The 22,595-nt window shown below is 37.5% G+C and overlaps 1 protein-coding gene across 1 annotated transcript in view; it reads left to right on the forward strand.

Moving 5' to 3' along the window:
• The window catches only part of MYO5A (myosin VA), a 201,616-nt gene that overhangs the window by 66,984 nt on the left and 112,037 nt on the right, over positions 1–22,595 (forward strand). The window contains exons 2-4 of the mRNA XM_065941894.1: positions 6,104–6,214; positions 9,443–9,614; positions 12,837–12,975. Of these exons, the coding sequence (XP_065797966.1) occupies positions 6,104–6,214; positions 9,443–9,614; positions 12,837–12,975 (422 nt within the window). The remainder of the gene's footprint in view (positions 1–6,103; positions 6,215–9,442; positions 9,615–12,836; positions 12,976–22,595) is intronic.

The following is a 22,595-nucleotide window of genomic DNA, read 5'->3' on the forward strand; positions in this document are numbered from 1 at the left end:
TTTATGAAACAACAAACCCATAGTTTGGCATGACCAGACAGTAGCAGTGATGATTGAAAATGGAGGGAAAATAAAATGTTTAAGAATATATTCCACTAAGGGGTAAGGTCCTAATCCTGAACCTAAGTGGTGGGTATATGGGAGCTTATTATATCAACAGATACTCTGTGTGTGTATAGTTTCTGGAAAGTCCATTATGTGCTTTAACATAGTAGTTCCTAAATTTTCTACCTGAAAAACATGCCTTTATGTTTATATGAATTACTTAGTAACCATTTGGCTCTCAGTGTTAATGTCAGGGATCAGAGGAAAGGGTATTGATGATTCAGGATTTCTCTTATTATAGGCTTGTTTGAATTGTCACATAAAGCATTCATTTTTGTGAATGTTTTCAATGGGCTATTAAAATTGAACCAAGTAGATTCCATGTTGCCAAACTGCTTATGACTTAATGGGGAAACTATGAAAGATGTGCATATGTGCTGTCCGTAAGCAAATAACGTGCATGGGAGTTTGGGGAAGGGAGAGAATCACATGGATCAGATTTTTGGGATTTAGGGACTGGTCATTTACGGTCAGTCTTATTCCCAAGGTGTCTGAGGCCTCAGAAACTATTACTCTGAGTGCTCAAACTTCTGGGTTCCTTGACTGACAAAATGCAAGTTCGCAAAACTTCCAGCGAGTCACCTGCGTTAGCCAAGGCCCTCTGGGGTGTTGTCACTGTGGTGGAATACAGCGAGAATGATGACTGCGCCTCCTCCAGCACACCGGGGTGGGTGTAACCCCTGAGACGCCATGCTGCTCGGCGCCCCTCTCTGCGGGCCCAGTGCAGGCGTGTCCCCTGAACCCGCCTGCCAGGGCTCGCCCGTGAGACTCAGTCAGCGTTACCTCGTCATAAATTATGTCGTACGACAGATGGTTTTTATTTTCCCTGCAAGCTTCTAATCTTTGACGTGTGCTCACATCACACTTCAGTGTTTTCTGCTTTAAGCCTTTTTCTCTTTTCTCACGTCCTACAGTTCTTGTGGCTTTAGTCGCAGCGCCTCCTATCCCCGATCCTTGCTTTCCCTTCTCCCACGGTTTCTGCGTCGGTGTTCACTCTCTTTGCCCGCTACTCCACGAGTCTCTTCTCTGAGTCTCTGACTCCTACCCCACCTCAGCTGTGCTTTGTGGCTTCAGGAAAAGTCCTGAGGTGGGTCTGCGAAGTTTGCCTTTGCTACTTTTCTTCGCCATTCTCCTAACTTTTTCCCTCCCCTTGCCCTACCTCTGCCTTAAATAGAATCAACACAAATGTCCCACTAACGTGGTCAAGGAGGTGAGCCAATCTAGATGGGGTTCAAAGATGGCTTAAGGAGCATGCAGTCTAGTGTAGGAGGTCTGAGGTATCGTAAGTGAGGCATTTGAAGGACTCACAAGGTAATGAGGGATAGAGTAGTGTGAGTTAAAAATGGAATGGGGAGCATTGCAGGAAAGCTTCACCCTCTATTAGCTAATGGAGACAGCTGGTGACAGAGTTGTTGCAAGACATTGGACCTTCCCTTGTCTTGTCTTGCTGGGAATTCTGTCGGGGCTGGTTCACTTTGGCTCGGATTATCTTTCACTAACTGCTTTGGTTTCACTAGGTACCTGGACAGACTTAGTGGGTAGGTGTATCCACTCCTATTTCTGATTCCTCCCTGACTGTTTCTAACACATCTCTCTTTTAGGTTCTCTTATGATCTTGGGACCTTGCCTTCTTGTCTTCCTTTTCAGTCTTCACACTGGATGTAGCTGAACAAGCTTAGTCCTCTTCATCAGGGCTACCATGTGTATTTTCTCTGGGGGCCTAAGGGGACAGTGGAAAGTAGGGTTGGAGGTGATAGAGGCAATAGGAAGGGGCGTTGTAAGGTTGAGATTCCTCTCTGTTTCAGCATCTAAGGTATATATATTTTCTCAACTGACCTAGTTCTGTTACAGTTGTTTCTGCAGAGTCACTGATCCTCACTGATTAAGATGGAAAAGAGTAATAAAGAGACAGTGGTAATAATAGGCTGCCTTCTGATCTATTTCTCCTTGGATACTTTCTCCAGAGATAGAGATAAGATAAAGGGGAAGTTGGTTGTCAGAGTGATGTTTGGTATTTCAATATCTTGCCTCTGGTGAGTGTAAGGGCCTTAGCCTCTGTCTTCTATCTGTAAGTGTTGTTAACATCTGGCTCTTGGAAATAAAACCTTTGGCAAAGTACCAGCTCATTACTGCTTCCAAAATACTTGTAGAAATCTGAGCTAGAGCTTGCTATGGACAAAACACAAAGGCACTTCTTTCTAAATTTAGTTGTAAACTCATGTTTAGAGCAGGTCAGCCATGATTCTACACACTCACTTGGACCCATTTTGCTTTTTGTGTTTTCGTCAGTCAAGGTAGTAGGTTATTTCATGACTCTGAATCTCATGTTTTAGACATCTTTTTTGGAACTAGTAAATTCTTTTAGAAAAAGTTATAGAAATACCGGCTTTCTGAAGTACGCTTCAGAGTGGAAGCAGTTAGTAAACAGAAATGTTTATTTTTTTTTATTTTTTTTTTAATTGGTGGAAAAACGCTTTACAATTTTGTGATGGTTTCTGCCGTACAACAGTTATGACAAATCAGCTGTGATTATACATGTACCACCTCCCTCTTGAGCCTCCCAGAAATCTTTATTGAATGAGTAAGATTTTAGTAATGTGTATGGATAGTATTCAGTTTAAGGGGCTGTATAACTGAGGGAAAAGTTATGAAATAAGTTGTAGTAACATATTTGATATATAACATTAATAATCACTTCTTATGGAAAAAACATTTAGTAACAATCTCAGCCCATACTTATATATTGGTTTATGCTTTTCACAGAGTTTCTGTGTGTATAAACCTTGGAGATAAACTAGATGAGTCTTGCTGTCATTCCTCATCTTTTTTTTTTTTTTTTTTTTTTTTATTTTTTCTTTTTTTTTTTTTAATTTTTTAGTGGGTTTTGTCATACATTGATATGAATCAGCCATAGAGTTACATGTATTCCCCATCCCGGTCCCCCATCCCACCTCCCTCTCCACCCGATTCCTCTGGGTCTTCCCAGCCCACCAGGCCCGAGCACTTGACTCATGCCTCCCACCTGGGCTGGTGGTCTGTTTCACCACAGATAATATACATGCTGTTCTTTCGAAACATCCCACCCTCACCTTCTCCCACAGAGTTCAAAAGTCTGTTCTGTACTTCTGCGTCTCTTCTCCTGCCCTGTATATAGGGCCATCGTTACCATCTTTCTAAATTCCGTATATATGTGTTAGTATACTGTAATGTTCTTTATCTTTCTGGCTTACTTCACTCTGTATAATGGGCTCCAGTTTCATCCATCTCATTAGAACTGATTCAAATGAATTCTTTTTAACAGCTGAGTAATATTCCATGGTGTATATGTACCACAGCTTCCTTATCCATTCGTCTGCTGATGGGCATCTAGGTTGCTTCCATGTCCTGGCTATTATAAACAGTGCTGCGATGAACATTGGGGTGCACGTGTCTCTTTCAGATCTGGATTCCTCATTGTGTATGCCCAGAAGTGGTATTGCTGGGTCATATGGTAGTTCTATTTCCAGTTTTTTAAGAAATCTCCACACTGTTTTCCATAGTAGCTGAACTAGTTTGCATTCCCACCAACAGTGTAAGAGGGTTCCCTTTTCTCCACACCCTCTCCAGCATTTATTGCTTGTACACTTTTGGATAGCAGCCATCCTGACTGGCGTGTAATGGTACCTCATTGTGGTTTTGATTTGCATTTCTCTGATAATGAGTGATGTGGAGCATCTCTTCATGTGTTTGTTAGCCATCTGTATGTCTTCTTTGGAGAAATGTCTGTTTAGTTCTTTGGCACATTTTTTGATTGGGTCATTTATTTTTCTGGAATTGAGCTTCAGGAGTTGCTTGTATATTTTTGAGATTAATCCTTTGTCAGTTTCCTCATTTGCTATTATTTTCTCCCAATCTGAGGGCTGTCTTTTCACCTTACTTATTGTTTCCTTTGTTGTGCAAAAGCTTTTAATTTTCATTAGGTCCCATTTGTTTATTTTTGCTTTTATTTCCAATATTCTGGGAGGTGGGTCATAGAAGATCTTGCTGTGATTTATGTCGGAGAGTGTTTTGCCTATGTTCTCCTCTAGGAGTTTTATAGTTTCTGGTCTTACATTTAGATCTTTAATCCATTTTGAGTTTATTTTTGTGTATGGTGTTAGAAAGTGTTCGAGTTTCATTCTTTTACAAGTGGTTGACCAGTTTTCCCAGCACCACTTGTTAAAGAGATTGTCTTTTTTCCATTGTATATCCTTGCCTCCTTTGTCAAAGATAAGGTGTCCATAGGTTCGTGGATTTATCTCTGGGCTTTCTATTCTGTTCCATTGATCTATATTTCTGTCTTTGTGCCAGTACCATACTGTCTTGATGACTGTGGCTTTGTAGTAGAGTCTGAAGTCAGGCAGGTTGATTCCTCCATTTCCATTCTTCTTTCTCAAGATTACTTTGGCTATTCGAGGTTTTTTGTATTTCCATACAAATTGTGAAATCATTTGTTCTAGTTCTGTGAAAAATACCGTTGGTAGCTTGATAGGGATTGCATTGAATCTATAGATTGCTTTGGGTAGAATAGCCATTTTGTCATCCCTCATCTTGCAGATACCTGAAATAAAAGCTAAAAGATCAATCTGGTAGTCCTGGGACTGGAACCCATAACCAGGCTTGGTACTCTTTTCTCTACAAACTGTTCAGACCAAAAATCTGCATGAATCTATGATAATAAGAGATAAGTAAAGCAATGGGTGAAGTTTTGTTCTGTTTTTTTTTAATGCTCACTTTTATTCAATTTAAGGATTGGCATTCTTTTAGCAAATACTCAGGGCCCAGCTGTGTAGCAGATACACAAGCTCTTGATACAGTGTTGAACAAGACAAATATGGAACTTATATTCTAACAAAGTAAGAAAAATAGTAAATACATTAACAAGAAATAACATAAGTAAATTCAGGCAGTAATAAAAACGCTGAAGAAAATAGAGAAAGGCTGGTGTTGGTGATATTTTTATATGTGATATATTCCTGAAAATGGGCACCAAGGTTTAGTGTACATATGTTTTAAAGGGAGATTCCTTTCTAAGGAATCCAGACAGTCATAAAATACCTCCTCATTGTGGTGTTTGGAGGACCCAATCAAGATTGATCTGAAGTTCAAAACTGACTTAAGTCAAGAGGGTGTAGTTGAGGCTAAAAATTTGCTGTTTTAGAAACTCCTTTTGATACCTCTTTCGTGATATTGAGGCTAGGATGAATATTCTGTTTTACCATTTTCACTCATCTTTATAAAATAATGAAGACAAAATATAGACCGCAGTACCTTCTCAGTTTTTAAAAATTAGCAACAGAGTTTTCTTCTAGGCAAATTCCAAATGTCCAGTATGTAAAACAGCTGCGGCTCTTCTGCTCATACCATAATGATCCCCCACGAATACTGAGAAATCACTAAGGGCTTGCAGAACACAGGATGAAAACTACAATAAAAAATTCAAATTTTAAATCTTATGGTTGAAAAAACAGCTGTGCTGCTGAAACTGACACAGCCGCCATACCACAGCTTCCAAATCTTGTTCTTAAACCCTGAAAGTCTGCATTCAGTGAAAAAATAGGTTTATACATACATTTTAATCTAAAATTAAATTTTGGGGCAGCATTCTTAATATCAGGCAAAGTCAAATTTTAATCATGCCTTTTTCTTCAGAGCACAGGTCCCCCCCACTTCCGTAGTGTTATTGAATAGAATTGACATACTGCACTGTGTGAGTTTAAGGTGTATGGCATAATGATTTGAATTGCATATATTTTGAAATTATTACCACAATACAGAGCATGCCTTTCAATAATGTGGGCTTGATGGTACTACTGAGGCTAAAGTACTTTTCATCTGCTAATTTAAAAGTTAAATTTCATATTGGCTGTGTTTTATTTTGTTCATAAACTCTTTAATTATAAATACTTCATGATTTTTTAATATCATAATAAAGTAATTGAATTGCTGGTTTAAAAATTTTTTTCTTCTTATCTTCTAGTTTGCCAGGGTTTGGATACCTGATCCTGAGGAAGTTTGGAAGTCAGCAGAGCTGCTCAAAGATTATAAGCCAGGAGATAAAGTTCTCCTGCTTCACCTTGAGGATGGAAAGGTAGGAATTCTGCTTTTATTTGTTGTTATTGGCATAAAGTGAAGGAAATTCAAAAGGGTAAATTTGCTGTGGGATACCTAACTTCACCTGGAAGTTAAATTTTGAATTAATCTAATATTTTCACTTAACTGATAAAAATGGCAAACAATTTTCTATCCCAAAGGGTTAGTGAAAATAGCAGATACTTTAAAAAATCTATTATTTTGGCTTATGAATTTTTTTTAATTTATTTATTTTAATTGGAGGCTAATTACTTTATAATACTGTATTGGTTTTTCAATACATTGACATAAATCCACCATGGGTATACCTGTGTTCCCCATCCTGAACCCCCCTCCCACCTCCCTCCCCATCTCATCCCTCTGGGTCATCCCAGCCCCGAGCACCCTGTATCATGCATCGAACCTGGACTGGCTATTCGTTTCACATATGATAATATATATGAATTTACTATGACCTGATTTAGATTCACATCTAATCCTCCTATAGGTATTGCTGTTTACCTGTATTTTGTTTAGGATATCACTTAAATAATTCATATTAACTAAGAAAACAACATTTCAAGAGCCAGCTTGAGATACGATATTTGCTGGAACTAGGTATTTGAAAAATATTTACTTAGAAGCTATTATCTCTAAAACCCTTTGCTGGTGGCCAGAAAAACCTATCACCAGTTGTGTCTGTATACTTTCCCATCTGCATTCACTGCAGAATAGACTCTTAGTTCCACCCTTTTTATTCTCTCCACTGCATTTGGCAGGGCATGTCACACTTTTAGTGTGACATTAATTTCCTCTAAACAATTTATAATCTAGCCAGAAGAATGCAAGATATAAAAAGTAGTTCAATACTGCAATACTAAAAATGTCAAAAGATAAGCTTATGATTAATTGCCAAGTGAGTCATACTGTCCTGACAGTTAATATGTATTGAACACTTACTATGTACCAGGTGTAGTTCTAAGTCCTTTATATCCTATAACTCACTTAATCTTCACAGCAATCCTATGAGTTGGGCCTGTTATTATTACCACTTTATGGATTAAGTCCTGAGACTCAGAAAGTTTGGGACTTGCTCAGAGTTATACAGGCATTAGGGATGAAGTTGGGACTTTAAACCAGTAGATTGTCTTTATGGTCTGTGCTCATAACCACTGTGCTGTCCTGTAAAGACACTGAGGACTTTAGGTTCCCAAGAGAGGGAAATATCACTGTGGGGTGCTTCAGGGAAGACTCCCAAGAGAAGCAAGAGTTTTGACTAGACAGAATTTGGATTAACAAAGAGAAACGGGATAGACTTTGTGAGACTTGGAATATATTTTGGAGATAGTGAATGTCACAATTTGACTTAACAGAGATTTAGAAAGGTGTGTGTTCTAGTTCAAGGCTAGTGTGTTAAGGTACCTGCTATGTATCAAGTTAAGAAGAGGCAAACAATATGCTCTCTGACATTAATGTCAAATAATAAAGTACATATACTTATGAATAATGTGACATGTGATATAATAAATATAAATAAGAAACAAAAATAGAACAGAGTGGAGACTGGTCATAGGAACTGATGAAGGCTAAGAGTGAGACAGGCATCATCTAAAGAATGAATAGACAAGGAGGAGTGTGTTTCAGGGATCTGGAGGAACCTCGGCAAGGGCTGGGAGGCATGCACAGTATTGTGCATTTGGGGAACTGTACAAGTTTCATGTTGTTGGGATTTGACGGGAGAGGACTGGCAGGAATATGGGGGTGGGAACCAGATCACAGAGAGCCTGGTGTTCATGCTGCAACTCTTAAACTTCAACTGGTATATCTGGGAAGTGATTGTAGTGTTTTTAAACAGAGGAGTGCCAGGTTTTCTATTTTAGAAAGGACTCACTGGTGGTGGAGTAGAGAATGAATTTCAGGAAAGCAAAACAGAGGCAAGGCGATTATTCAGAAAGAAGGCAGGGAAGAATAAGACCAGATTAGAAGGGCCTTGATTACCAAATAAGGAATTAACTTATTCAATATTCATTGATCATCCACTCTGTGAGGCACGTTAGGTACTTTAGACTATATTTTCTTATGATAATTCTCACAGCAAACCTGTGGGTTCACACGTGGTATTTTAACTATTTTCCAAATAAGGAAGCCCAGACTCAGAGACATTAAGCAGTCTGCCTGCGATCACACAGCCATTTTTTGTATGGCAGGAGCCAACGCAAAGACTAGTCAGCTTTGGAAAAGGACGTTAGACCCTAATAAACAGACAAAGAGAGGTCGAGGGTCAGACTATAAAAATTTCCTCCCCATTTTGCAGAATTCATTCCAACCTGATTTGAACATTTGACCTCTATATATCTCTTTAGTATTAACAAAAGTATTAGCAAAAGTCTTTTTACAAAACTAACTTGTCCATCTCTGCAATTATAGTGCTGTTTTTTTCCTTTTCATGTGTTGTGTGTGGTTTCCCCTTAATACATAATTGAGTGACAGTCTCCATGCTTGACTTTGCCATAAAGCCATATTCCTTAAAATGAGTAGTACTTCTTAATTTGGAGAGCCAAGCACTTCATCAGAAGTCTAATAAAAGCTATGGACTGTATTTTAAAAAAATACACATATGTGTAGGTACTTACACATACATGTATAGACGCAAAGTGTTAGCATCTAATTTTAAGGGATTCTTGGGCCTCTCTGGGTTCAGGAGTTCCCAAGTACTTACCACATACCATACATTGTCTCCTTTAATTTTTACCACACGCCTGTGAGCTATTTCCATTATGTCCTTTTTACAAATTGATTAAGATTAAATAACGTACACAAGACCACACAAGGAGTAAGTAACAGTTTCAGGACTTGAACCTACGTTGATCTGGCTCTAGAGCCAAGCTCTTACCACTCTCTTATACTGTCTGTCACTTATACCAGATGAAGAGCATAAAAAAGAATTATTCTCCCATAGAAAATGATCTGGCCTAGTAACTAGGTAGAAAAAATAATTCTAGGCTTTGACTTTTCAAACTGTATTAGCAAAAAATGTTGCTATGAGTTAATACATCTAGTGAAAACATACTCTCCTTATTTTTTGCTGTTTCCACCAATTTCTGTGGTTTGGGGAGGTACCAGGAAAAAATGTATTTAATAACTGAGAAACAAATCAGGAATAGAAAATGATCAAAATGTATTAATACATGCCTGTATCAGGTTTTTGCCATGATGTATCCAGATGCTATATCTTGTGCATTTTCAGGATTTGGAATATCGTCTGGATCCAAAGACCAAGGAACTGCCTCATTTAAGAAACCCTGACATACTTGTGGGTGAAAATGACCTCACAGCCCTCAGTTATCTTCACGAGCCTGCTGTACTCCATAATCTCAGAGTTCGCTTTATTGATTCCAAACTTATTTATACATATTGTGGTGAGTGTGCTTGCTGTCTGAGTGAAATGTGAATTCTTTTTGCTAATGGACATAACCATGGAAATAATGTTCATGAGAAAGAAGGCTGTGGGTGGAGCTTTTCTTAGAAACATATTCACTTCAATGTTATCAAAAGATTTCAGTTCAGTTCAGTTGCTCAGTTGTGTCCGACTCTTTGCACGCCAGGCCTCCCTGTCCATCACCAACTCCCAGAGTTTACCCAAACTCATGGCCATTGAGTCGGTGATGCCATCCAACCATGTCATCCTCTGTTGTCCCCTTCTCCTTCCGCCTTCAATCTTTCCCAGCATCAGGGTCTTTTCAAATCAGTCAGCTCTTTGCATTAGGTGGCCAAAGTATTGGAGTTTCAGCTTCAACATCAGTCCTTCCAATGAACACCAAGGACTGATCTCCTTTAGGATGGACTGGTTGGATCTCCATGCAGTCCAAGGGAGTCTCAAGAGTCTTCTCCAACACCATAGTTCAAAAGCATAAATTCTTCAGTGCTCAGCTTTCTTTATAGTCCAACTCTCACATCCATACATGACCACGGGAAAAATCATAGCCTTGACTAGATGGACCTTTGTTGGCAAAGTAATGTCTCTGCTTTTCAATATGCTATCTAGGTTGGTCATAACTTTCCTTCCCAAGGAGTAAGCGTCTTTTAATTTCATGGCTGCAGCCACCATCTGCAGTGATTTTGGAGCCCCCCAGAATAAAGTCAGCCACTGTTTCCACTGTTTCCCCTCTATTTGCCATGAAGTGATGGGACTGGATGCCATGATCTTAGTTTTCGCTATGTTGTGCTTTAAGCCAACTTTTTCACTCTCCTCTTTCATTTTTATCAAGAGGCTCTTTAGTTCTTCACTTTCTGCCATAAGGGTGATGTCGTCTGCATATCTGAGGTTATTGATATTTCTCCCGGCAATCTTGATTCCAGCCTGTGCTTCATCCAACCCAGCATTTCTCATGATGTACTCTGCATATAAGTTAAATAAGCAGGGAGACAATATACAGCCTTGACATACTCCTTTTCCTATTTGGAACCAGTCTGTTATTCCATGTCCAGTTCTAACTGTTACTTCCTGACCTGCATACAGATTCTCAAAAGATTTAACAGTGTTCATTAACTAGTTGCATTTTATGCTGAATAAACTCTATGAACTTACATAATATTACTCAGAATACAAAGAACTGTGTCCATCTTTTGCTTTTTCTCTGCGTAGAAGTCGTATGCCATATTCAATACTGATTTGCAAGTTATTTTCATCTCTTACAAAAACCAATATTTGAAGAGTAGACATCCAAAGACTTATCTTCAAGATGTTTTCTTTTTCTCAATTGCTTAGCACTGCAGGACTGACTTGAATTGCAGTAACACTTCTTGCTTGTTTTGCTTGCCTGGGCCCTTGCCCAGTACTATCTACCAGTAACTCAGCCCAGGATTATTTTTTTCCCTCTCCTAGCAGTTAAGCATACACATGTGTATATTCCCCCTTTCCTTCTTTTTCTTCTTTCTCTGTTTCCTTCTTATTCTTCATTTTCTCTAGCTCTTTTTTCTCTACTGATTTTTTATCCTTCTTCCACTAAGTATTATCTGCCGAGTCTCAGGTCTGGGATTTCCATCCATTTCCTTCTAAGTCTCTGCTGCGTGTACCCAACTTAGTGCTCAACATTTCTTCATTGGGCTCCAGTTTGGAGCAGAGACAGCTATCTTTTCTTCTTAAAAGAATTTATGATTTTTATAGCCTTGATATTTGCTCTTTCTCTTTCCTACCTACTAAGCCTTTTGCTCAATTTTCATTTTTTCTTCAGTTTATCTTTCTTGCACATATGCTACCTTCTCAGTGAAGCCTTTCCTGTCCACCCTATATTTTCTTCTCCTAGTCATCAATATTCCTTCTCTGTTTAATCCCCCTTTTTCCTTGCTATCTATCCTATAATATATATATTTTTTTTCTTATTTATTGTCTGAATTTCCCTCTAGATTACAAGGTCCAGGAGGACAAAGATTTTTCCTTTTTTAAAACATTTTTTTAATTGAAATATAGTTGATGTGGTGGCTCAGATGGTAAAGAATCCACCTGCAATGCGGGAGACCTGGCTTTGATCCCTGGGTAGGGAAGATCCCCTGGAGAAGGGAACGGCTACACACTCCGGTATTCTTGCCTGGAGAATTCCATGGACAGAGGAGCCTGGTGGGCCCCAGTCCATGGGGTTGCAAAGAGTTGGACACGACTGAGCGACTTTGACTTTCACTTTACAATGTTATATAACTTACAGGTGTACAGTATAGTGATACACAATTTTTAAAGGTTATACTCTATTTAGAGTAGTCTTTTTTTTTTTTTTACTCCTATAAATATAGCACTTAGAAAAGTCTCAAAGCTTAATTGTAGTCAAATATTTGTTGAATGAATGACTAAAGTTAACATATGTCTGCTATAAAATTTAAGGAAATACGAAAAAAAGTATAAAAAAGGAAAAATAATTACATGTAATTCACCACCAAAAATTAACCAGTTTTAAGTTGTCTTATATCCTGTGTGTAAATGTAAAAGAGTATAAATAAATATAAAATTGAAATCAGTCTATATATAGTTGTGTGTTGTGTTTTTCTATGGCACTTAATATTTGTCACAAACCTGATCTGGATCACATGGATATAGTAATACATATTAAACCACTCTCCCTTTTTAAAAAGAATTTATTGAAATATAATTGATTCACGATGTCACATTTAGTTTCTGCTATATAGCAACGTGACTCAGTTACACATATGTATATTCTTTTTCATGTTCTTTTCCATTGTGGTTTATCACAGGATATAGAATATAGTTTCCTGTGCTATACATAAACCACTGTCCCTCTGTTATGTATTTTGTTTGTTTCTACTTTCCACTGTTATGAATAACATTATAATAAACATCTTCATTTTTTTAAAAATCCCTTTACCTGAATCTGTGTTATAAAAATATTTGAAGTTCTTCCAATATTGCCACAATTTTTACTACTTTAAATAACCTAGTCTTGTTTGTAAATGGTGTTTTAACTAGGACTTAATGGTTCACCAGCAAATGCTACGGTATATTTTGACTCTTAACAATTTGTTAGTTTGATATTAATTGAATTTTAACTGTGATTCTCACTTTACCAAGTTTGATAAGCCCATTAGGATATTACTGACTTCTTCTGTTTTTTTACCTTTCTCCCCAGGTATAGTCCTAGTAGCTATAAATCCTTATGAACAGCTGCCTATTTATGGAGAAGATATTATTAATGCATATAGTGGTCAGAACATGGGTGATATGGATCCACATATCTTTGCAGTAGCTGAAGAAGCTTACAAGCAAATGGCCAGGTTGGTGGAAGCTCTATTACTATTTCATTGCTTTTATTGGATGTGATCATTTCTTCTTTACTGAGTCACAGATATCTTAAAATACAGTGAATAACAATTTGTAAATTATTAAATAAACAGCCTCGATTAATTTGTTTCAGGTGGCCTGAATTATTATCAAAATAACCTAACATTTGTAAAAGTACATATAGTTTTTAAAAATTACCTTTGGTATCTCACTATAATCCTGTGACTATTCGAGGACAGCTGCTATGTTTTATAGATGAATGGATCAAGGTTTGGAAGTATTAAGTGACTTGCCCAATGTTATTCAGCTAGTGAGTGGCAGACCAGAACTAAAAGGCCTAAATGCTGATAGAAATCTGTCTGTATCTGGGGTAAGTAAAACAGGAAACTGTGAGTTTTAAGTTAGCGAATTTTAGGGCATCAGTGATCCTGAACAGCATCAGGAAAATGTCTTTGATGATAACTGTGGAACCCTAATATCTTTAGAGTGGAGAATGAGAAAAATCTACTTTCAAGACTAGATTATGCTCTTGGTAATATAATTTAATGCAAAATTATGCATGCATTGAAGAATAGTCTATTTTTAACCTATTTCTCTAGTCTATAGGTAAGGATGTGGCATGTTATAAATATGATACTGGAAACCCTCAAGCAGTTTATGGAGAGAAAACTAATACTGCAGAGTTTTTTATTTTCTCCTTTCCAACAAGAGAGAATGTTTGTACGTAATTGGACCAGTGTGTGACAGAATTTTAGGATTATTTCAATGACAGAATCCATAGGAGTCATTATACCCTTTTGTTAGTAAAATAGTATTGATACTTCTAATGACAGGTAACAGCTATTTAGTACTCTTTCTGTGCAAGGCACTGTTTAATTGCCTCCCATTTACTAAGTAGTTTTATCCTTATAGGACTCATCTAAGGTTGGTATTGTCATTTTATAGGTGAGAAAGCTAATGACAGAGATGAACTTTTACAAATCAGAAACAGAGTCATGAACATAGAGAATAGATTTGTTTCTAGGGGTGAGGCAGAGTAGAAGAGGAATGGACTGGGAGTTTGGGATTAGCAGATGCAAACTATTATATACAGAATGAATAAACAATAAGGTCCTACATATAGCATAAGAAACTATATTCAGTATTCTGTGATAAACCATAATGAAAAAGAACATTAAAAAATAAATGTATTGGTAAAATGATTTCAAAATCAATTAGTCTGACACTATGAAATATCAACGTATTAAATATAAAATGGCAAAACATGATTTTGTTCTACATGTCATATTATTTCAGATTCTGCTATAGAATAGTAACCAAAAGTTTACTTTTATGTTTAAAAGTGAGAAAATTCCATTTATTGATATAATTTTTTTCCTCTGAAATATTGGGTTGGCCAGAGTTCATTTGGGTTTTTCCACTACATCTTATGGAAAAACAAACTTGAATGAACTTTTTGGCCAGTCCAGTAGAAAAGCCTGCCAGTATTTTATTTGTTTGATATTGAGCTCTGCAGAACAGTGTTAGCACCTTACAAGTTGAACCTGAGAGCTACTGGGCAGAGAGGGGATTACATGGTATTCCCTACCTAAAAATAATCCCTGAAAAATTTTTTTACTGTTCATAAAGAATTATATGACCTTTTTTGAAAATACTATTTTTAAATATGAAAGCTTGGCTCTCACCATCCTTGTTACTGGCAATCCACAGTTTTAGGTTAATATGAATATTTCTGGCTTTTTACCCTTTGATTTGCTTTGGTTTCTTAATATTACCTCCTTAATATTTCCTCTGTGACTCCAGCATGACTTCTTAATGGCAAGTTTGTTTTCCCTTTGTTCAGTTTTAAAATATGTTTTAAAATATGCATCAGTCAACGCTGATATTATGTTTGTTACTTATATGAATTAATTTACACCCATAAAATGTGCCACAAGCCATGCATTGGGAGCGTAGAGTCTTAACCACTGGACCACCAGGGAAGTCCCTAAGGTGATTATTTTAAGCTTTGAAATTAGTAAGTACCTTGTGGGAAAATACTTTGAGACTATGCAAATATCCTCTTTCTCGTAATATACTTTCACTCACTAATTTTAACATCCATCAGCGGTTCTTACTTGCAGCAGTTATTACTGTGGTGTTTGCCAGGTGGGTGGTTGCTATTTCCATCATTCCTTCTACAAGTATGAATAGGAAGTCTAATCTAAGGAAAAGCTATTTCTTTCCCCCCAACTTACTTATTATTTATTTTGTATTTGTATCAGGATGAACTCATGGACATGTATTTCATACTATGGATTATTCTGCATTCACATGTGTGTACTTAGTCGCTCAGTCTTATCCAGCTCTTTGCAACCTCATGGACTGTAGCCCACCAGGCTCCTCTGTCCATGGGGATTCTCCAGGCAAGAATACTGGAGTGGGTTGCCATGTCCTCCTGCCCAACCCAGGGATCGAACCCAGGCCTCCTGCATTGCAGACGGATTCTTTACCTATTCTACATTACTATCATTATTTATTTTGTTCAAACTGTCTCAGATTTGGCCATTGAGACTTCCTTCCAGTGTCCTTGCACATTCTCCATCATCTTTTGAGCATTTCCTTACTTGTTAGCACCACCTGACTCATTTTCTAATTTTCTTGCCCCAACCCCCAATGAATTCAGCCATTTCTTCTAGGACCCCTGGTTCCTTGTACTGAAGAAATGGTATTTAGAAACTAAGATCTGGGTGCTAGATGCATTCACTACTTGGGTATCCTTGCCTATAAACCTTCTCAGTGCACACAGCTAAGAAATATGTTGCCCCCCCCCCCTTCACCAACAGAAGGTGTTGTCATAATTTAAAATTTCCACCAAACTGACAGGTGAGAAATGGTATCCTAGTATTGTTTTAATTTACCTTTCTCTAAGTAGCACAGACTTTGCACATCTCTACACACACACACACAAACACAAATCTGTATCTATATAATGTATATATATTTAAAACCATAAAACCATTAAAATCATACTGATTCCTCCAATTGCAGTTCAACACCACAGTTTTTATTTAATTTATATTTTGTCTTTATTTTTTAAATTTTTATTGATGTTTATTCTTTGACTAGAGTTGGGGTACCATACGGTGGTCTTCTGGGTTTTTTTTTGTTTGTTTGTTTATTTATTTTTGGTTAATTTGAGTCTTCATTGCTATGTGCCGGCTTTGTCTGGTTGCAGTGAGTGGGCTTCTCTTATTGTGAAGCACGGGCTCTAGGCACACAGGCTTCAGTCCTTGAGGCTCTCGGGCTCTAGTTGTGGCGCGTTGTGGCATGTGGAATCTTCCTGGATCAGGGATCGAACTTGTGGCACCTGCATTGGTAGGTGATTCTTAACCGCTGGACCACCAGGGAAGTCCCAAAACCACAGTTTTTATTCTCGATTTCTTTCTTCTTCTAACTTCTTTCTTTGATCTTGAGAAACCTGACTCTCCTTATCCATAGTATATTTACTTTTTTGCTCAATCCTAGAATATTCTTAGTTTCAGAAATGCTAGCCCATAGCCCTGTGAAAAACAAATTTACCACTCAAGTGCAATATTTGTGTCCAGGTCATTTTGTCTTTAGTCTTACATAATATGAAGTACCAATTTCCAAAGTTACCTAGGTTGGTTCATTTTTTCCCCACTTAGTTTATTAATTTGTTGAACCACTCTCCCATATATGATCACTTAGATTGTTTGCAACATTTTTATTGCAAACAGTGCTACAATAAATAAGTTTGTATATTTATTATTTATTGTATGCATTTTTATATTTGTATTTCTTTATTTGTTTCTCTTCCAAGTTGCTTTTAATGAAATCTTGGGAACAAAATATACAATCTGAGTCAGATACACCATGGAGCAAGGCCTAGATAATGAGATAATTTTGCCCACATCTTGGGGATAAGAGTGATATATATGTCTTTATGAAAACTATTTTTTAAAAAAATGTAAACTCTGTACAACATTCTCCAGGAGCTAGAGCCCAAGAGAACCCACTGGGAGTCTTTCATCGGTAGGACCTCAGAGGCATCTCAGGGATGGAAGGAGAGGTAGGCAGTTTTTCCACAGCCAGAGGAGGCTGCAGTATCCTCATCTCTGCCAGGAATACCAGGCAGTGGCTAGCAGCACTGAAAGAACACAGTGGGGCAGTGGTATTGGGCAGCTCTCAATACCTTGATCATAAATATTCGGAACAATCCAGTTGGTGATATTTATTACCAATGGGGCCAGAGCTGGAGGGAGACTTCTCATACACAAGGGGCAGAGAGGGCACCTCTCTGCTTGAAGAGGGACAGGAGGTGATGGGAGCAAAGAGCTCGAGCAAGGGGCTCTCACATTCTTGGCTACCTTACCTGGACAACTGCCGCAGGGCCGTGAGCAGCTTAAACCACCCAACTGCTTTCGGGAGGAGGGTACAGGATTTAATCACTGACAGGCTTTGGTAGTTTAGGTTCATACCTGTTTCAGAGCTTTTCTCTACCAACTTGGTATCACAGGAATTCTTCAGCTGGGGTAGAAGTTCTGATTGAATGTGTCTTCATGTCCAACATTGGTGCTTTTGCTCCAAGCCAGGACCCAGGTGCTCTTGGAACCTGTGGCTCCCGTGTCTAGCACAGTGCTGTTTGAGCTGAACACCGTGGCCTTGGTGACTTGTGACACAATGGTTTGAAAATCAAAATCGCTGTGTAAGCAGATGGAGACATTGCTGGGTTTAGGGCCTATCAGCTAGTACATAGCAGAAGTGGGGTTTGACTTCACATTGTACACGGTCTTACCCCCAAAGCCTAATTGCTTGCATTGGGTTACACAGTGTTCAGTGCTAAGGCAGTAACCTTGACCAGCCTTTAAGACAGGTTAGAGGTAGAACACATTTTTGTATTTTTAAAAGTGTCATTAAAAAAAAAATAAAAGTGTCATTGGTAGGTCAAAAGGTAGGTATAAATATATTGCCAGATTCCCTCTAAAAGAGTTATTCTGGTTTGCATTTTTGCCAAAATTCTTCAAGAGTGTCTATTTCCCCATAGCTTTATCAACAAAATATGTAATATGTGTGTGTGTGTGTGTATGTGCTTAGTCACATCTTATTCTTTGCAACCCCATGGACAATAGCCCACCAGGTTCCTCTATCCAGGTTGCCTCTATCCAGGCAAGAATACTGGAGTGGGTTGCCATTTCCTACTCCGGGGGATCTTCCCCGCCCAGAGATCAAACCTGCATCTCTTGCGTCTGCTGCATTGGCAGGGAATTCTTTACCATTGTGTCATGTTCTTGCCAGTTTAATGGTATCTTAATGTTGTTTTCATCTGCATTTCTTTAAATATGAGTAAGTTTGAATATCTTTTCATATGTTTAAGAGCGGTTTCATTTTTTGTTACTTTGTTTATGGTGTGAATTGTTGATTCAACTTTTTCCATTTTCTGTTGTTTTTTGGTTTTTTTGATCCTCAATTTTAAGAGTTAAATACATACATATATATATTGGCCCTTTGTCTGTGTTGTATTGCAAATACTTCCCCTCAATTTTATTTTGCTTGTAATGTCCTTTTCCTAGCAAATTTATTAATCTTTTTTATTTCTTTGGATTTTAAGTCACTGTTAGAAAACCTTTCTCTACACCAAAGCAAAAAAGATTTAATCCTCTTTTCTTCTAGTGTTTGTATTGTTTTTATAGCTTACCTTTAGATCGCTGATCCCATTGGGGTTTTTACTTTTGTATGATGAGAGATATGGACCTAAATTTGTCTTTTTTCCAAATGGCTACACAGTTATCTCAGTGTCACTTATTAAGAAGTCCATCTTTACCCCAGTTATTTGAGATGCCACCTAAAATTTATCATGCCCTCAATTTTCTTATGTTCTTGGTTTAATTTCTTGGCTATATTCTTTCTTCTTCCTTTATTCATGGCCCAGTACCACACTACTTTGATTATAGTGATTTTATAGTATGTAGTATGTTTTATGTTTGTGTGTCTGATACCATTAACCACCTCTCCCCACCACACTGTCTTTTTCATTATTTTCCTGGTAATCCTTAAGCATTTGTTTTTATGTGTAGATTTTGGTATTAACTTACCCAACTCCGTAAAAAATAAAGCTAACTTTTGAGTAATAACATGAAGGAAAGGAGGAAGCAAGCCATTCAGATATCTGGAGAAAGAATATTCCAAGCAGTGAGATTAACAATTGCAATGACCATACAAAGCCTTGAGGACTTTTGTAGCATATTTGACTTTTTCTCTGAGTATGGGTTTTGAGCAGGAGATCTGACAGCTGTGTTAAAAATTCATGATAGATTCTTACCAAAAATGTATATCCTGAATCTAATCATGAGAAAAACTGTAAATGAGGTGGATACTGAAAAATAGCTCTATATACTCTTCAAAATTATCAAGATCAAGATAGTCAAAGAAAGGCTGAGGAACTGTTCCTGATTAAAGGAGAGAGTGGAAACATGCCAGTTAAATGCAGTGAATATTTGGAATTGAATCCTTGATGATGAAGGAGATAGAGTGACTTTGTAAGGAGCAATACTGGATGATTGTAAAATAGAAATATAGATTGTAGATTAAATAATAGTTTTATATCAACTTTACATTTCCTGATTTTGATCACAGTAGATATGTAAGAGCAATGTCATTGTTCTTAGGAATTATACTCTAAAATATGTAGGAGTCATCATGTCTATAACCTACTCGCAGATGTTTCAGAAAATCACAATAAGAGAAACAGAGACATTTATGAAACAAATGAGCAAAATCTAAACAATTGGTGAATCTGAGTAAAGCGTGTACAGGAATTCAGTTTACTCTTTTTGCCGTTTTCTGTAAGTTTGAAATCATCTCAAAGGTTAAAAAATAAACAAAACAAAAGGACTGAATGTAATGCAACAAGGGTCAATTCCAGGTAACTAGTTAGGAGGATTTTATCTTGATCCAAGCAAGAGCTAATGATAACCTAATAGAGGAGAATACAATCAGAGATGGTGAGAAGTGGATGGGCTCTGAATAAGTTTTTAAGGTAGAACATAAGAAGGCTTGCTTATATGTGGGTATGAGAGAAAATGAGAAGTCAGGGATGGTGGCAAAGTATTTGGTTTGAGCACCTAAAAGGTTGGAGTTGCTGTTTACTGAGATGGAAGAAATTTAGGCAGAGCAGGGTGCACATGTAGGGGTGGAAGTGTTGGAAGAAGAAGGGGGTGGAGTTCCATTTTAGATATTTAAGACGAAATGGCATTTTCGACATCTGTCCTCAAAGCACAGTTGACACAAGTGATTCTTGCCCTGTAGATACATGTCCAGTGACAGCAGCATAACTAGGATCCTTGACTCATTACTTCTTTCTCAGCATGACACTTACAGAGAATAGTGTCCTCATAGAATATTTTCATAGACTAGCCTCTTAATTTTTTTTTTTTTTTTAGCCTCTTAATTTTAACAGTCCTGTCAGCTTACAGAAGAGAAGAACTCAGTAGGCTGCTATGTCTGTTTGTCTTCTCATATTTTTGTTTCACATTCTTATCAGTCTTTTCTCATCCTGAAACTGATTGCTCAGTATTATTTTCCTTAAAACATCAGGGCTTTTTTTAAAATCTCTTTTTTCTCCTTAAAACCAAGTAATATTGATTGCTTGATTTGGTATTTTTTTCCTACCGTGAATGGTAGAGCAAATAAGTTTTATTGATTGTTTCATTTATGGGTTTTCTTAAAATAAATTTGAGAGTTACATGCATAACCTCAGTGTAAGGGAAACAATATCTATACTAGTTGAAGCTACATAAACAAATAACTGTATAAGCTTAAATTTTCCAGTCTCCCTGGACCTCAGCTTTATTACCTGAAATAGAACACTTGCACTAGATGATGTAGCTTTACACTGAAGGCATTCTTTGGTATGCATTTGTTTCCATTTGGTTCATAGGCACTAATGCAGAAGTCTTTTACTCTTTCCAGTGGAGGGCAAACCATGGTGAGGAGCTTGCAGAGAAGCAGAAGGAGCATAGTATAAACTTTTCATCTGGAAACAAAGAGATGTGGAGTGTAACAACTCACCTCTGCTTTAACCTTGGAATAGCCATCTGACCTCTCTGCATTATTGTTTCCCCCAACTGAGAAAAGATAATATTTATCATGCTTACATCAGAGATGAATATTACCTTAAATGATAAACATAAAAAGCACTTTGAAAAATACTATTTAAATCTAAGCTGTTACTATCATCACAGTCTTCATCATCATGAAGTCTCACGACTCTATTGCTAGGCCTTTCCTTAGGGTGGGCCCTTCTTGCATTTGTTTAGGCAATCTCTGAAGCTTCACTCTGAGTTTCATTGGCCAAGTGGATGCTGGCTGTTATAGATCATAAAATCTCTGCTATTACTGCCTGTGACTCACCAGCCATGTGGTACCAATTATTTCTACTTATGCAAATATGAAGTAGCACATGCTATGTGATAAGGAATTTTATATATTATATATACACACACACACACATACACACACACACACACATATATATATGGACTAACTTCTATTAGTAATTAGGAGCTACCATGTTTAGAAATACACTGTGTGCCAAGCATGAGGTCAGGCATGTTACCTCTAATTTCATTATACCCCTGGGAGCAAACATCATCACCCTTCTTTACAAATGAGAAAACTGAGGAAAGTAACTTTCAGACCATTGTGTTAATAGAATCTGGGAACTGAGGTTTGAATCCGGCTCTGAGTCTTCAAAGCCTATCTTCTTTTTTGTTTAATTTTACTTCCAATTACATGACCCTGTTTATATACATCCACTACTGGAAAAAACAGGCTATTTCTTTTATGGCATCTTTACATTAATTTCACAGGCTCTATACTGATGAAAGGCTTCCCTGGTGGCTCAGTGGTAAAGAATCTGCCTGCCACTGCAGGATACATGAGTCAGTCCCTGGGTTGGGAAGATCCCCTGGAAAAGGAAATGGCAACACACTCCAGTGTTCTTGCCTGGGAAATTCCATGGACAGAGGAGCCTGGAGGGTTACAGTCCACAGGGTCACAAAAGAGTTGGACATGACTTGATGACTACACAGTAACAACATACTGATGAAACAGGGAGGTCAAATTGACATGAGAAGAACTGACAGTCATATGACAGACTTCTCAGCAGGAATTGGATGTATCTCTAAGGAACACTTGTTTTCATTTCCTGAGTAATCTTTCTGCCTCTGTAGCCCAGCTTTCATCAGTGCACCAGCACAGTCTTATAGCAAATGTTTCTACTTAAGAACTAATAGTACCTATTGTCTTATTTACTTGTTATCTAGTAAGTTTTAGAGTTTAAATCTTTTCTTCTTGGGATTAATCAAAAGCAGAAATCTTGGAGAAACAGAGCAGAGCCTATCTTAATGCTTGGCAATGGTAAAAATGTAGAAAAACCTTGCACCTTCTAACAAGAGAAATAGAGATTAGAGTCTCAAATAAAAGCCATATCACAGTAAATACATAACTTTGGAAGATTTTATTACACTAGCTTAATATTTTTCTTTTTTTTAAATCAAGGGATTGAATAAGGGAGAAGCAATTAGATTGAGTGCCTGTAAAAAAATAAACC

Source organism: Muntiacus reevesi, chromosome 7 (genome assembly GCF_963930625.1).
Source record: "Muntiacus reevesi chromosome 7, mMunRee1.1, whole genome shotgun sequence".
NCBI classification, from domain to species: Eukaryota; Metazoa; Chordata; class Mammalia; order Artiodactyla; family Cervidae; genus Muntiacus; species Muntiacus reevesi.